The following is a 15866-nucleotide window of genomic DNA, read 5'->3' as shown; positions in this document are numbered from 1 at the left end:
GCAACTTAACATACTTATCAATATTCCATGAAAACTTCCTGATCTGACTGTTTAAACTCCTCAGTATATTATCTTTACTCCTCAAACAAAGGAATGTTCAGATCCTTAACTTGACCGTTATGAATACCTGTTTCACTTTGATGACCCACAACTTTGAAATTTCTATCTCAGACCACAACCTCCTATTCTTGAATATCTTGTGTCTCTTTCTTCCTAAACTTGTCCTTCATTCTCATTGTGACCTGGCTATTTTCCTAGGCTAGCACCTTTGCTCTCAATTCCCTTTCCTCCTTTCACTCTTAAATCTTCAAAATCAAAGTGGCCCTTCTTCTCAATAACAATCCCACTCCAAGAACTTCAAATTATTCATTCCCTTTCTCTGGTTACAACTACTCCTTAAAAATAGATTTTTGCTTTGCTGCCTACAAATATGTCCAGATCTCCCCATCTTCTAAAACCCTTTGCACTATATTATAAAGCCCTTCTCCAGCTAAATTCCTAGGAAAAGCCAAAACTTCTCATTTACTTCTTAGCCTCCCATATTCTGATTATCATCCTCACCAACTCTCTTCGTGGGTCATCAATGATTCCTTTACAGCTACATTTAATGGGTTTTTCTCAGTTCTTATTTATCCTGAAATCTGAAGCTTTCTGAGTCCACCCTCTCTTAGATACTCTCCTCTACAGTTTTTCCCAACAGTGTTTTGTCCTGTTCTTCCCTCAGTCTTTTTTGCAAGATTTTCATGCAAGTCCTGCCTCCCTTCGTCAGTGAACTCCTCCTGTTCACGTTGGGGCCCTTCTCTCAACTCTTTTCCTTGGTAATATGATCAGCTAAAATGGAGATTCAATTATCATTGAATCATTGAATAGGAATCCCAAATTATCCATGCAACCTTCATTTCTCTCCTGAAAGCCAATCTTCCATCTCCAACTGGGATATCACTATCTGAATGTCCCCAAGGTTTCTCAAATTCAACATATCCAAAACAGAACTTTGTTTTTCCCCAAAACCCTACCTAACTTCCCTATCTCTATCAAGGGTACTACTTATTTTCCCCATCACCCAAGCTGGCAGCCTAGGAGTCTATATTCATTTAGCCCTTACTCTCACTTTCCATATCAAACTACTTGCAATGTTGTCAATTCCCCTACATCTCTATTCACATCAATATCCCTACTTCAGGTCTTCATCAAATCTTGCCTGAATTATGGCTTTATTTCTTTGCATCTAGCCTTCCCAAGACAAACGTTGCTAAATTTATATATCTAAACACAGGTCAGACCATGTCACTTCACCTTGTCAAGAACCTGGTCAAGCCAGGTACTGAACCTTCAGTAGTTCATCATTGCCTCTAGAAGAAGAAAATATTTAAAGTCCTTCAAAATCTAGCTACAACCTACCTTTTTAGATCAGGGGTTCTTAACCTAAGGTAATCTGTCTTTTTAAAAAATTCAGATGATTATATTTCAATATCATCTGCAAAATTTGTATATTTTATAATAGTATTTTTTATTTTTATATTATTTTTATATTATTTGAAGAAGGGGTCTGAAGGCTTTCCCACACTGTCAAAGGGATCCATGACACAAGAAAGTTTAAGAACTCCTTTTCTAAACTGATTTCACATATAGCTCCTTTATTTCATCTAAATTGATCTACTTGCTATCCTCTATATCAGATATTCCCCCACTTCAAGTTCTATGACCTTGCAATGTCTGTTCCCTGCTTTTCTTAAGTCTGGAATATTCACCTCTTGGAAGTTTCAGATACCCCTTTCAATGGGAGTTTGTTCAATTTCAAATGCTACTATTAACAAGAGGCCCTTCCCAATCACCTTCTCCCAATGATTAGTGGTTTTTCCACATGCCCCAAGTCACTTTGTATTTACTAAAAAAAAAGCTTTCTTTTTCATTTGTGTACATGTTTTTTTCCTCCAGTAAAATAAAATTCCTAGAAGAACAATTTTTGTCTTTGTATCCCCAGCATCCAGCACAGTGCCTGGTCCACAGTAGTTAACTTAATAAGTCCTTGTTGAATTGAATAAACTGAAAGAATATCAGTAAACCTTGACCCATATATATCTATTTTTTCATAGCTCTAATATTTTATATGAAAAATTTACATGCACATTAAAGAATCATGAGGAAAGTATGCAAGGGGCAGGTGTTCACAAATGATATGCTGTAACAGATAATATCTTTATCATCTTACAACTTATAAAAAGGTATACAGGAATAAAATATCAACTTGTTAGCTATCTTTAGATGGTTTAAAAAAAGCATCAAGTTCTGTACATCCAAATGCTATGTTAATAAAGGCTCTCTTCCAACAAGTTGTCTCCCATGTATGTCTCAAATTTATATAAGATTATACCAGAGAAATAAACAACCAAGACAACTTTGTAACGTTACTCTCTGATTATTAATATCAGGTAAAGGATAAAAGAGGTACACACTGGTCAAAAGTGCTTGCCACAGAGTTCAAATGGAATAAGAATTCTCTACAAATTGTGAGGTATGGATGACATTGCAAGGATTACATTGAGTCTAGGAAAATTGCAAAATCTACTAAGCAAGATTCATAATTACTCAAAAGAGTCTATCCATGCAGGAAAAATAAAAAAGATGAAAAAATGCCTATTTTCAAGATTATAGTGTATAGTTGGATAGACAAGCTGATCTGTATAATTATCCTAAAATCTAAGGTTTGAAATCTTTTGGAGAAACTGCAGGAAAGGAAACTCGCCAATACCCCAAATCAAAAAAGCAGATCTTTTGAAGAAGGTGCCATAAGGAAGCCTGTGGAAACCACACACTGCATCAAAAAGATCCAGAGTGAATTTTGGGATATAATGAACTGAACTTAAGGGGGCTGAACATATCATTTGTTCTGAATGCAAACTCTTATGCCAAGGAGAATTGTCCCCTAATTGGCTTTTTGTCGATGCATCTATCAATCATTGTTTTATTTCTCTTTTATTTCCCTCTTATGCCTAAATTATTATAATTCCCCCTTAGAAAGTGCAATATTCTACACACCTCTAGAAAGAGAATCTTTAGAAGTATGAGCTGGTTATTTGAAATAATTCATTGGGGAGACTAGGCATGTTAATCTCCCAAAACTCTCAACTGGGGAGATTTTCAAGGTGCTTGTCTCCCAAAAGAACCACAGGAGGGATTGTGAAAAGGGTTTTACCCTCCCTTTGTTTTCTTTGATGTAATCAATCAGCAACCTTTGATGTAATCAGTCAGGAAATTGAAGATCCTTTACCATTGATGTGCAAGTACTGACATACACTCAGAGACAGGAAATTGATCCCATAGGCACTGCCTCCCTGGGTAGTGTCAGGCAAATTAAGATTAAGGAAATATGATTGGTTCCTGAGATGTGATGTGAGAGAGCTAGTGGGTGGAGAAAATGACTTATAAAGGCATGAACAGAGGTCTGATCAGACATTCTTGTGTTGTTAACACTCTTGCTGGAGATACTTCTGCCCTGGTGACTCTGCTGAAGACACTTGAAGACTTCTGACTAGAGATTAGCCCTGAAGAAGTCTTTGTCAGTGATGAGCCTCATTCCATTAGAATGGCAATTAGGGTATTTAGCTAAACTGCTCTCTACCTCTTTCCTGCATTTCTCTCTCTTTACTCTCACTACCTTTGCTGTAATAAAGCTAAAGCTACTAACAGCCTCAAATTTACTTTCAATTATTACAATTTGGTGACCTTTTAATTATTACAGATCCATCAGTATACATTTATTGGACAGATGCTGTGTATGAAGAACAGAGTGCAAAACTGAACTGGAAAAGAACAGCTTCTACTGTTTTTTGATAACTGTTCCATGTTTTTTAAGGACTCTAAGCTTTCTCTGAGAAATAAAGGCCCATCTTTTAACAATATTCTTCCAGGAATGCTATATAAAGCTGCAAGTGATAAAATAGCACAGACCTTAAAGAAAGTTGCAGATCTCTCCAAGGTCAATGGAGATGCATATGGTTGGTATAAGCAAGCTCTAAAATATGACTAGTGAAGACCTATACAAGGGAAGTAGTGTAAAGAAAAGTTGTATGTATGACCAGAAAAATTGATAGGTTAGTAATATAGCAAGCGAAAATAGATGGGTCATCTATGTGCTTCAAAGACAAATAAATCTAGAATAAAATTCCCAGGCGCTTCCTAGTTAAGTGATCCTGAACACAACTGCCTAGTCCTTAACACTTTTCTGCCTTGGTTCCAAAGCAGAAGATAAAAGGAAAATGAATAGGGAGAGGGGAAGAGAGAGAGAGAAAAAGAGGAGGGAGAGGGAAAGGAAAGAGGGAGGGAAGGGAAGAGAGAGAGACAGACAGAGAGACAGAGAGAAAGAGAGTGTCAGGGGAGGGGAAGAGTAAGAACAGAAAGAATTCAAATGTATAAAGAATTGGCCTATAGAAAATCCATTCTGTTTTTTCCCCAAAATGGAAACATGCATGGAAAATTATAAAGAGGAAAATTTTGGCTTAGCATAAGAGAAAAAAAAAACTATAATAATTAGAGCTTTCCCAAAATGGGACAGCCTATATCAAAGGAGAGTGAGTTTCTTGTTACTAGAGTTTTCTAAGTGGAGATTAGATGAACACACTTGCTGGCAATATCAATTTAACTAATGACTTCTGAGGTCCCTTCCAACTCTGTAATTCTAAGATCAACAGATGTTCAATTTTTAAAATATACAAAAACCTAAAAAGCTACGTTAATATTTACCTTTACGTAATCATAAAGTATGGATTTTATAGAAAACAAATTCAATGAGATAGAAATAAAAAGTAGTAGTCTAGGGATGAATGGTTAGAAGATAGAAATAAAGAAGGTCTGTCTCTACTAGTATCATGGGGAAAGAACCATAGATGCAGCTCAACTCAAGTGTCTCCCCCTTGTGGCAGGAATAGATGGAGTCAAAGATGAGAATGATAGGTTTTATTGTAGTTACAGCCTCAATTTCATTTTTAAAAAGTTTTATAACTAGAGATCTTAAAAATTAATTAGTCCATGGAAAGACCTCCAGGAATTGCTGCAGAGTGAAATGAGCAGGATCAGGAGAACATTGTACACAGAGACTGAAACACTGTGGCACAATCGAATGTAATGGACTTCTGTACTAGCAGCAATGCAATGATCCAGGACAATTCTGAGAAACTTATGAGAAAGAATGCTATCCACGTTCAAAGGAAGAACTGTGGGAGCAGAAATGCTGAAGAAAAACATATGATTGATCACATAGTTCAATGGGGATATGATTGGGGATTTTGACTTTAAATGATCACTCTATTGCAAATATTAATAATATGGAAACAGGTCTTGAACAATGATACATATATAATAACCCAGTAGAATAGCTTGTCAGCTCTGGGAGGGGGGAGGGAAAGAGCATGAATCATGTACTCAATGGAAAAATATTCTAAATTAATAGTTAATTTTAAAAAAAGAAGTGGAGAATACCGGTGGGGATGTGGCATAGGTTGTGAAGTATTAATTTTGCCAAGAGGCTTTTTTCTTATTTTTTCTTATTATTTGTTATAAGATATAGTTTTCTGGGGATCAAAGGAGTAGAAGAAAATATATTTGGAAATTAAAATACTGTAGATACAAAATACATCAATAAATCTCTTTTCAATAGAAAATTTTAAAAAATTAATTAGTCCAACTCACCAAGTTTACAAGTAAGGAAGCTAAAGCACTAAAAATTAAATTACATAAGATTTTCTTTCTATTAGCTATCTAAAAGACATAGATTTGTATTTTCAAAACAAGACTTTTCAGTAAAACTCAAATAACAAATGATACATGATTATAAAAGCACTAGTAAAAACTCAGCACTTAGATCTCTAATTTGTAATTTAATAATTCAAGATTTTCAAGCTAGAGAGCAACTCACTAATACCTAAACTGATTTGAAAACTTGCCTGTACAAAAAGAAAAAAAATTGTTGAAATTCAGTTTTGCAACCTTTACCATTTTAAGAGTATGACAGTATATCCAGGCATGCATGTGTTCAATATCTCCAGGGGATAGGAGACAAAAAAATAAAGTTTTAAGGATAAAAAAGAGTAAGAGGAAAAAGACAACAAGGTCCAAAAGGGAAAGAACATAATCAGAAAACCAAACTTGAATTGCAGTCCAACAAGAATATAAAGGGAAAAAAACACACCTATTACCTTAGAATCTATAACACTTTCCCTTCAAAAAGGAAATAAAACAGGAATATATGTATGCATATATGTGTGCATACATACATATGAGAACACACAGATATATGAAGCTATAGGAATAGGCTAAGCCAATTAAGAAAAACATGGGGGGAGGGGAGAAAATCCAACTTAAAATTACCCCAACATACATGACATATTCCTCATGCATTACTTCCTTTAATGACTGAATACGATACCTACCTTTTAATATAAGTGACAGGTCTCACAGCCATTTGGAAAAAATTAAGGTTAATCTGTAAGCATTTCTCAAGTATGATTTATTGTCTGGAAACTTATTTCATTTGTGAACTCACCAACAATGAGAGAACTGAATTGAATAAATGATGAATAAATATTTGAGAAGAATATAAATACACCTACCTCCATGACACACAATATCAGGAAATTTACTTGTAGTTCTAGCACTTGGCATAATAATCTAAAGAGCTAAGAACTAAATGTTTGTTTACCTGTTAAATGGTTTTTGATTTTTGCAATATTTGGAAAAGTCTTTCTTTCCTAAGACTGGGTTCTCCCTATTTTGCTTGGGCAGGAGTGCAGGGCCTAATCCCACTTCTAAATGGCATGACAGCTTTGACCTGTTCCATATTTGACCTATGTCTGACTTCCTCAGTAGGCAACCTAGTCCTCAACACCCTTCCCATTCTAAGAGGCTTGGCCATATTAATGCTAAACTTCATTCAGACACCCAATTGGCATAGCCCAAATGGCATAGAACTCCTAAGCTCAAGAGATCAACCAGCCTCAGCCTCCCTAGCATCTGGAATTATAAGCAATGGCCACCATCCTCATCTGGGATGCTATTTCACTGTGATAAAATAGAATACTTTTATGAAAGATATCTTCACATATCAGTAGCTATTTTAATTTAACAATTTCAGATTCTATCTAGAGTACTCCATATTTTTCAAAGCATTTTCACATAACTAATATTCATCTCACAATAACTTTTATAGTGTTTTATTTTTAAGGGTTTTCACAAGCATTGCGAGCATTTTTATTTTTTATAATCCTAAGAAATGTAATTATATGTAAAAGATGGAAAACCAGACATTGAACCAATCTGTGCAAAAAAACAAAACAAAACACATAATCCATAAAAATACCTACTCTATTTTTTTTAAGTTTTAAGAGACACTATATATTATCAAATCATCATTTATTACTTATCCTTTTTATTGTCTTCTTTACTTTCAGCACCAATTTTCAATTTAAAGATTCATATCCTAGCTAATTAATCTTCAAAAATTATCCTAAACCTGAACTCGATTTTCAAAACTTGGTCATCAAGATTACTTGGAATATTCTCCTAGTAGATAATATACATATGAAGGTAGCTTCCATCTTTAAATGGTGGGTTTTTTTTACAAATCAGTTATTTGAACCAGAGCATATTTTGCTCTAAGAACAATGTTATACCTGACTAGATTTGTAGTTCAAGCCACTAAAGTGAATTCAATCCATAATGTAGCTTAATTGCACTATTGGAACTCATAATCTAACCACCATGTATAACAATGTTTCTAAATGGTTAAACTCCTTTAGAATTTCAATTTAGGATACTAAGAATTTATTTCTACTGCTCCTGCTATCCCCTTCTCCCAATCTGTCGGACACAATTATATTAATGAGCAGAAAAAATATATAAACACTCTTGGAGTTCCAAGACACTAATAGTACTGGGTTTCAGCAGGATAAAGGCTAAGTGTGGGGAAGGTGAGGGACAGGAACTCCAGAAGTTCCTAGGGCAGGGTCTAAGAGGTGGAAAGGTATTCAATAGGGCCCCCCTTCTTTTTTCTCCCCTCAGTTCCCCTTATCCTTCTTTTTCTAACTCATTAATAAGGTGGGTGGTATAACCAAAGAGAGGTAGAGGAGAAAATAGTACCATCAGCTAGATGCAAGTTTTTTCACCTACCTCTTCTTCCCTTCCCTTTTGACTCCCACCCTTCCAGTACCAGTGTAGATGAGAAGTAACTGGAGCTCATATTGGGGCACTGGTAATGTCTATAATGGAGAGAGGAAAGGGGAAGAGAAACCCCCAGCAGTATAAGGAAAGAAAGGAGCAGTCTATAAATTGAGTATACACGTGTGTGCACATGTATACACATATGTACATCTAACTGTACTAAATGTGGGTATATTACAAAATCATGCTATCCAGCCTAAACTAGGTGTTCTTTGGAACAAGGTAGTCTTTTTATTCCCCTTTAATTGATACCCTTAACCTCACTTCCCCCCAAATTTAAAATCTTTCCATATCCATCTTCAAGCCTCTCACACACTCTACTTTCTTTTCATTCACTCCAAGGAGGTCACTATCTCTTAATTTACTGACAAAACTATGGCCATTCAACATGAGCTCTTCCATTCTTTTACCTCTCAAAGTCTCTCTATATCATCGCCTAACTTCTCCTATCTACCCCTCCCACAAAGAAATGGCCCTTCTCCTTACCAAGACCAACCCCTCTACATATTAATACCATTCCCTTCTCTCTTCTCCAGAACAGTATATCCTCATCTTTAACTTCGCCCTATCGATTGGTTCCTACCTTAATGCCTTTAAACAAATCTAAATTTCCCTTATCCTTAAACTTCATTAAAACCCTATTATCCATCCTATCAAACTATATACCCCTTCCTATTATCAGCTAAATTCTTTAGAAAAAATCTTCTATTACTGTCTTTACTTCTCTCCCTCATTCTTCAACTTTCTAAAATCTGGCTTCTCATTACTCCTCCTGGATACTCTTCTCCAGGCTTTCCTTATACCAAATTTCTCTCTGTTTTCAACTTCTCCCTGTTCACTCCTGAAAGTTCCCTTTGCCAGATCATCATCTATGTAAGATTCCCTGTGGATGTTCCCCAACGTTCTTGGTCTTCCTCCCCACATACTAGTGGTTCTTAATCTGAGCTCTGTGAAATTGTCTGTTTTTAAATTTTGGTAACTATTTTAATATGACTAAGTTTCCTTTGTTGTCCTATATATTTTATTTTATGCATTTAAAAACATCATTCTAAGAAAGGGTCCATTCAAAGATTCCAGAATGCCAAAGGGAGTCAATGACACAAATAACCCATGCTCATCAACTTCTAAGGGTTTAACCATTTTATTTCTATGCAGTTAAATCCAATATCTATATATCTAGTTGCTCCCCCTGCTAGGTGGTATCTAATGGAGAGACCACGGGATTTGGAGTCAGAAGACTTTGGATTTAAATCAGGCTTCAGACATTTACTAGCTGTTGTGATCTTGGGAAGTAATTTAGCCTGTCTACCTCAGTTTCCCTATCTGTAAAATGGGGATAAAAATAATCTGTGAGGATAAAATAAGATCTGTAAAGCAAACCTTAAAGCACTATTCAAATGCTAGCTATTATTATTATTATTATTATCATCACTAAATGAATGTCAGATATTTCAAATCTTAAACTCAACACAATGTAAAGTAAACTCATTATCTTTCCTCTGTCCTCACCCCACCAAATCTCCCTGTTTCAAATTTCACTATTTCAGTTGAAGATTCCACCAGCCTTCCAGGTTCCTAACTTTGGCATTATTCTCCCTCACCCCACATATTCCAGTAAGTTACCAAAATCTTGTCATTTCTACCTTTGCAATGTCTCTTCTCACACAACTACCACCTTAGTTCAAGTCCCCATTGACCTAGATCCCACTTAGAATTACAACAGCCACCTTAGAGGCAACCCACTCCTCAAGTTCTCCCCACTCCAGTCCCTCCAACACACTAATGCCAAAGTAATATTCCTTAAGTGTAAACCTGACCAACTCAATCAAATCCAGGGGGCTTGCTATCAACTCTGAGATAAAATATGAACTCCTGTTTAGCTTTAAAGCCCATACAGCCTGGACCAAACTCATCTTTTCAAACTCATTGGACATTACTCTCTCTTCTTACACTCCAAGATTCACTCAAAACAAATTTTTCTGTTCCTCTCATGTGATATTTATTTGATTTCCATGCCTGTCCCAGAAGTACAAAATGCATTCCTTCCTTCTCTCTCTTTGAGAGCCTCTCTCTTCCATTCAGATGCAGTCCAAATCCCATCTTGTACATGAAGCCTTTTCTGATCACCTCAACTGCTACTGCCCTCTCCTCAAACTACCCTTTATTTAACTACTTTGCGTATACTTTTACTTATAGTCCTACTTTATATTTATACTATATGTTATTTGTATATATACTTATCCTCAAACCTTATGAAGAGGGATTATTTGTACTTCTATACCCAGAACCCAGCACAGTGACTGGCACATAATGGATGCTTAATATTTATTACTGTAAAGTTATCTTCCTAATGTAAATATCAGTGCTTGAAAGTCTGCTGCTATATATCAAAAGTAGAATTACATTTTGCAGTTTTAAAAATTTTGGTCTCTTTTGCAACTTAGAAATATCAACTTAGTCATTTGCTAATATTAAAGTGTTTATATTTTGTTTCTTGAAAAAAATAATCCTATTTGAAGCAAAACAGCAGGTCCCAAATCTTCCCCAGAGGGGAGTTTTTAAATGACATTAAAAGAGAAGAAAATTTCGAAGATTTTGTCAGATCTCCAACCACCCCCATTATCTTCCCTTCTTCTCTGCTTTATTATTATTGCCACTACTACATTTAGGGAGGTGCAATGGTCTAAAATTGTTTGAAAAAAATTGATAGTGTAGCCATTTAGTTGATACTAATTTCGGAAATAAACAGTAAATGATGATACAAATAACATACAGCTGACTTTCATCTGGAAAAAGCAACAAATATTTAATTCCTATGTATACCTTGCATTCCTTTTATTTTTAGCTATCTTTCTGGGCTTAGTTCTTTTTGGGGACAGAGATATGGACTAGATGAATTCCAGAGGATCCTTTTAGATCTACATATCTATGAAAATATATTCTCTTTATTTAAAGGCCAAAAAAGTTCCCTTCTCTCTGTTGTTTTTCAGAAGTCCTTATTCCAATTATTGTATATCATTTTGTATTTTACATGTATTATAAGGCAAAACACAAACAAATTGTCAGTATCAAGTCTGCAAAACTGAAAATACATTTAGTGAGATACAAAAAGGTAGCCTCCAAAATAGGCAAAAGTTTTCATATGGAAGCCCACTATGACAGGAGTATTTGACCAAAAGATTAGTATCTACCAGTCCATGTCAAAATCTCACCAGGTAGATTTCCAAGATGGTTCATTTCATAATCTCTCACTCTTCCCACTGCTAGACTCTCCTCAGTTCTCAAAGATTCTCAATCAGGAAGGAACTACAGAAATATTACCTGCCCCACTCACTGTGTGATTTTATTGTCAATATACACCACCATCTACTTCTCCTGAATTTTGCTAACAAAGGCTTTTCATCTCTCTGCTCTATTTTCTGACTCTTTCCTTCCCCCATCTCAAGGTATTTAGGAAACAAAAGTTAACTCCTATACATAAAAATATTGAATACTTCCAATTTAATATTTTTAAAAGCAAAATTCTGTGTTTGAGGGCATGAGGGTAAGGTCCATATGGAATAACTTAACTAAGTGAATGTGGTTTTAATATAATCTTACATCAAAGATATATCAAATGTTAAGAACTGGAAGAGATCCACAAGATCACCTAGTCCAATTCCCTTATTTTATAAATAAGAAAACTAAGGTCCAAAGAGGGGCTTGCCTAATTTATGAGGCAAGCAGGATTATAATAAACAAGGTTCCAGTATACAAAGTTTTAATTTGACTCCTAGGATTCAATTTAATAGTGCATAAAAGTTTCACTCAAAATGTATGTTCTTCCTCTAAGAGCCTCTAAAAACTGTACAAAATTCTAAGAAAATAATTTAAAATAATGCTGATTAAAAACATGCCTGGAAGAAAAAGACATTTTCTTAGGTACAACCTCATACTCTTTACTATTTGTACTTGAGTATACAAAGATTAAAGTACATTTAAGACTATAAAAACTCATTTTTAAAGTACCTTTCTGGAAGCTACTGAGCTAGAACCTTCTCATACCTGTTGGATAGTAGGCTTGGGAGTACTGCGCTGAGGGTGTGTAGTTACTATATTTCTGGGAGGAGCTGACCATTGTTTGAGGCCCTTGCTGAACATGAACAGATGTGGCGCTGGGCTGGAGGGTATACGTAACCTCAGTTGGAAACCTCTGCAGTACAGGAAATGGAACCCCTTTATCTGAGAAAGTGGGGGAAGTCTCCACCTGTCCTGGGTGCATCCCAAGGGAGTTCTGCCACGTTCTAGGAGGGATCGGGGTCCGATCTAAACCTTTCAGCGGGAAAGTGCTGTGGTTGTGGGATGAAGTTGATACGTAGGAATAAGGAGACAAACTATCTCTCCGGAATGACCGGTGAAACTGTCCTACGGCCACTGGTCCTGCATGAAAAAGTAAGAGCACGTTTACTAGTTTTACATGACAAACAGCAGATACAGTAAAGTAAGGGTAGCAAATTCTATTACTATTGATCTGTGCATAATGTGATTCTCAATTATTTTGGACAAAGATGTTTTAGTTCTAGCAAACTATTCCATCATCCATAACTAAAACTAGAAACCTGAATTCTTTAGTATCTAAAACTTTACCAGACCATCCTGTGGAAAAATTCTGATACCTAGTCTTAAAAGGCTAAATATTTGGTGTTGAAAGCAGTTATTCATAGAAGGGGTCATGATCTTGGTGTACAAATTGTTCAGCTGTGCTAACTCACTCACATAACCAGCTTTCCTCAGTATGTGAACTACACACAATGAGTATTAAGATACTTTTGGAAGATCTAGTAACTCTTTCAGGCCACTTAGATACCAAGAAGTGTGTAATAGTCATGAAAATAATTAAATTCCTACAATAAAATGAAGAAATTAAAATCAAAAGGTAAACCTAAAAGGAATTTAGCACACTACTTTTTTTTCCCATTTCTGTTCCTTTTAGTTTTGTTTTCATGGAAATTTGTACTTTTAGGGAATTCAGGCTAATAATTTTTAACCCCTGCAGCTAGTCTTCCTTCAAATTATTTCTTATACCTATCTCTCCCTTCTCCATTCTAACTGTTCCCATCTTACTTCGAGTCCTAATCTCAAATTTCTACTATGAATAAAAACTTCCTGTCTGACCTCCATGACACCTCACCATTTCCTCACCCTAATTCCCCAACCCATCACACTGATTAATGTCACACTTATCTTCCTTAGACATCCTTAGCATGTCATTCCTCTGCCCGGAAATCTTCAATTGCATCCTGTTGTCTACCAAATCTATACTCTGGGCTTTTAAGGCCTAAATTTTTTTCCTTTTACTTCTCAAATCATATAGGTTGTGGCAACTCTCCTCCACTGAAACAGATGGCAACCTGTCTATAAAGTATAATCCTAGAGAGTTACCCAAGATTCAGAGTAGTTAAGTTATTTGCCTATAACCACACAACTGGCAAAAGAATTTGAACCTAGGTTTCCCAAATTCTATACCATGCTGCCCCTCTACAACACATTTTTTCACTTTAATCAATCAGGTCTTCTCACTGTCACACAAATATAGCACACATTTCTGCCTTCAATCAAGTCCCATAATCCTTTCTAAATCCTACCCATCTCTCGATGTGTAGCTCAAGTCCTATGTTCCCACTGAAATCTGCCACTACTCCAGACCTCATCAGTGACCCTTTTTATCATTCTTTGATTGTACTACTTGTTTCATTAGTCATCTCTGCCTCTGACCCATAAAGTCCTTGAGAGAAAAAAAATCATACTTGTACATCCACCACAATGCCTAAATAAAATACCTGTTCACATTCTGAACCTTAAGTGTTTTTGACAGGTAAATAACTCTTATTCTAACAAAATGGAGAATAGGCTTTTAAAAATAATTATGAATAGGGCAGAGAAGTGAGAACATTTAATGTGCAAAAAAGCCAAAGCAAATCTGGGAAGATGATGTTTTAGGAAACTTCCTCACTGAGGTTATTTGCTGCCACTGCTTGGGGGAAAATTCTTTATGATGTTTAAGTTTCCTAATCTGTAAATGAGCTAAACTCTTCCACTTGCTAAAATGGTAACTAAAGTCTCTATCATAATTATATATTCATGATCTACATCCATTAAATATTCTTTTTTTTTCACTTAACTGAACACAAAACCAAAAAAAAGAAATTGGACCAAAAAAATGAAACCAAAAAACAAAGCAAAAAATTCACAAATAAAGCACTAAAGCTTCAGAAATAAAATGATCTAAAAGACTTCTGAGATCTGAGACAGTAGGAAAGAAGACCTAAAGGACCTGACTTTCCTCTTTTTTCATTTTTAATAAGCTACAGTTTTAGAGAAAGATAAGATTTAAATACTTCAAAGTATTTATGACATGATATAAATTATTTCTGTTGTCTGAAGATATCCTATTAAAAACATATTACATGGTTTTCCCCGCTTCCCATTCAGATATTAAAAGAGCTGTCTAGCATACTGAAGGGTTAAGTGGCTTGTAGCAATTATGGAAGTGTTATGGGAGGACTCTACTGGAATCTAAGATCAGTTTTTTTTTTTAATCAAATATACCACAATAGCTCTCTGGTAATTGGGTATTAAGAGGGCAAATAATAGCAAAATGACTACTGCGGGTATTGTTCAACTAATTATCCTCTACCCCCTAAGATCTAATTTCCTTGAAAAGTCAAAAGTAAAATTACCATAATTCAAAAGAAACTGATCCAGATTACATTTAACAAACTTAAAGAATTACAAGTAAGTGACTTTTCTCTTTTCAGGATAAAAAAGCAGTCAATATACACATTTTTTAAAACTGTAAACAAAATAAGTTTTTAACTTTCTATAAAATCTTCCTTACCAACCCCCCATTCTTATTTGGGCATTTGAGAGGCAGTGACAAGAAAGCTGTTGTGTTTGTCAAGAAGACCTTGGAAGTCCTATATCTAACAATATGGCTGTGGAATGTTGGGGGCAAGCTATTAAACCTCCCACTGTTGAAGGCAATGCTTTGGGACTCTGAATTCTAGAGGGTTCATTCTCCTTTAATTGAACACCTCATGGGTCAGGACCAAAATCACAAAAAAACTGTCAGGTATGAAAAGCTGTCACAATTTAAGACTAGTCTGCTACATATACAGCTTAGGAATCTATGACATAAGGCTACTATGACCATCTCTTCTGAGATTTTAGGTCATCCCTTTATCTTCAATGAGATTTCCTTGATTGACCAATGCTTCCAGCTTTACTTGATAAAATAGTGCATCTACATCCAAAGTATACTCCCCAAGTTATAGAATTTCCAAGCTTTCTGGACCCATTTTCATTCTGATTTTTGATTCAGATTAAAACATAAAAGAGACTCCTACTAGTGTTAGTAACTGTTTTCTGAATGATGAGGTTGACTACCTTGATTATTTTAGGTGTCACTGACCACAAAATACAGTAAATTAAGGACTTTTTAAGGAGGTTTTAAAGTTAACTGGCACTACACACACACACACACACACACACACACACACACACACACACACACACACACACCATATATATTNCACACACACACACACACACACACACACACACACACACACACACACACGACAAACAAAGAGATTGAACAGAAGAAATAACAT

At 35.5% G+C, this 15866-nt stretch overlaps 1 protein-coding gene across 1 annotated transcript in view; it reads right to left on the bottom strand.

The window, feature by feature from the left end:
• Positions 1 to 15866, bottom strand: part of HSF5 (heat shock transcription factor 5) — a 37671-nt gene that overhangs the window by 16829 nt on the left and 4976 nt on the right. The window contains exon 3 of the mRNA XM_044675066.1: positions 12259 to 12633. Within this exon, the coding sequence (XP_044531001.1) occupies positions 12259 to 12633 (375 nt within the window). The remainder of the gene's footprint in view (positions 1 to 12258; positions 12634 to 15866) is intronic.

The sequence above is a fragment of the Gracilinanus agilis genome, chromosome 4 (genome assembly GCF_016433145.1).
Source record: "Gracilinanus agilis isolate LMUSP501 chromosome 4, AgileGrace, whole genome shotgun sequence".
Lineage (NCBI taxonomy): Eukaryota > Metazoa > Chordata > Mammalia > Didelphimorphia > Didelphidae > Gracilinanus > Gracilinanus agilis.
The sequence above is the reverse complement of the archived record's forward strand: the minus strand, read 5'-3'. Positions and strand labels throughout refer to the sequence as shown.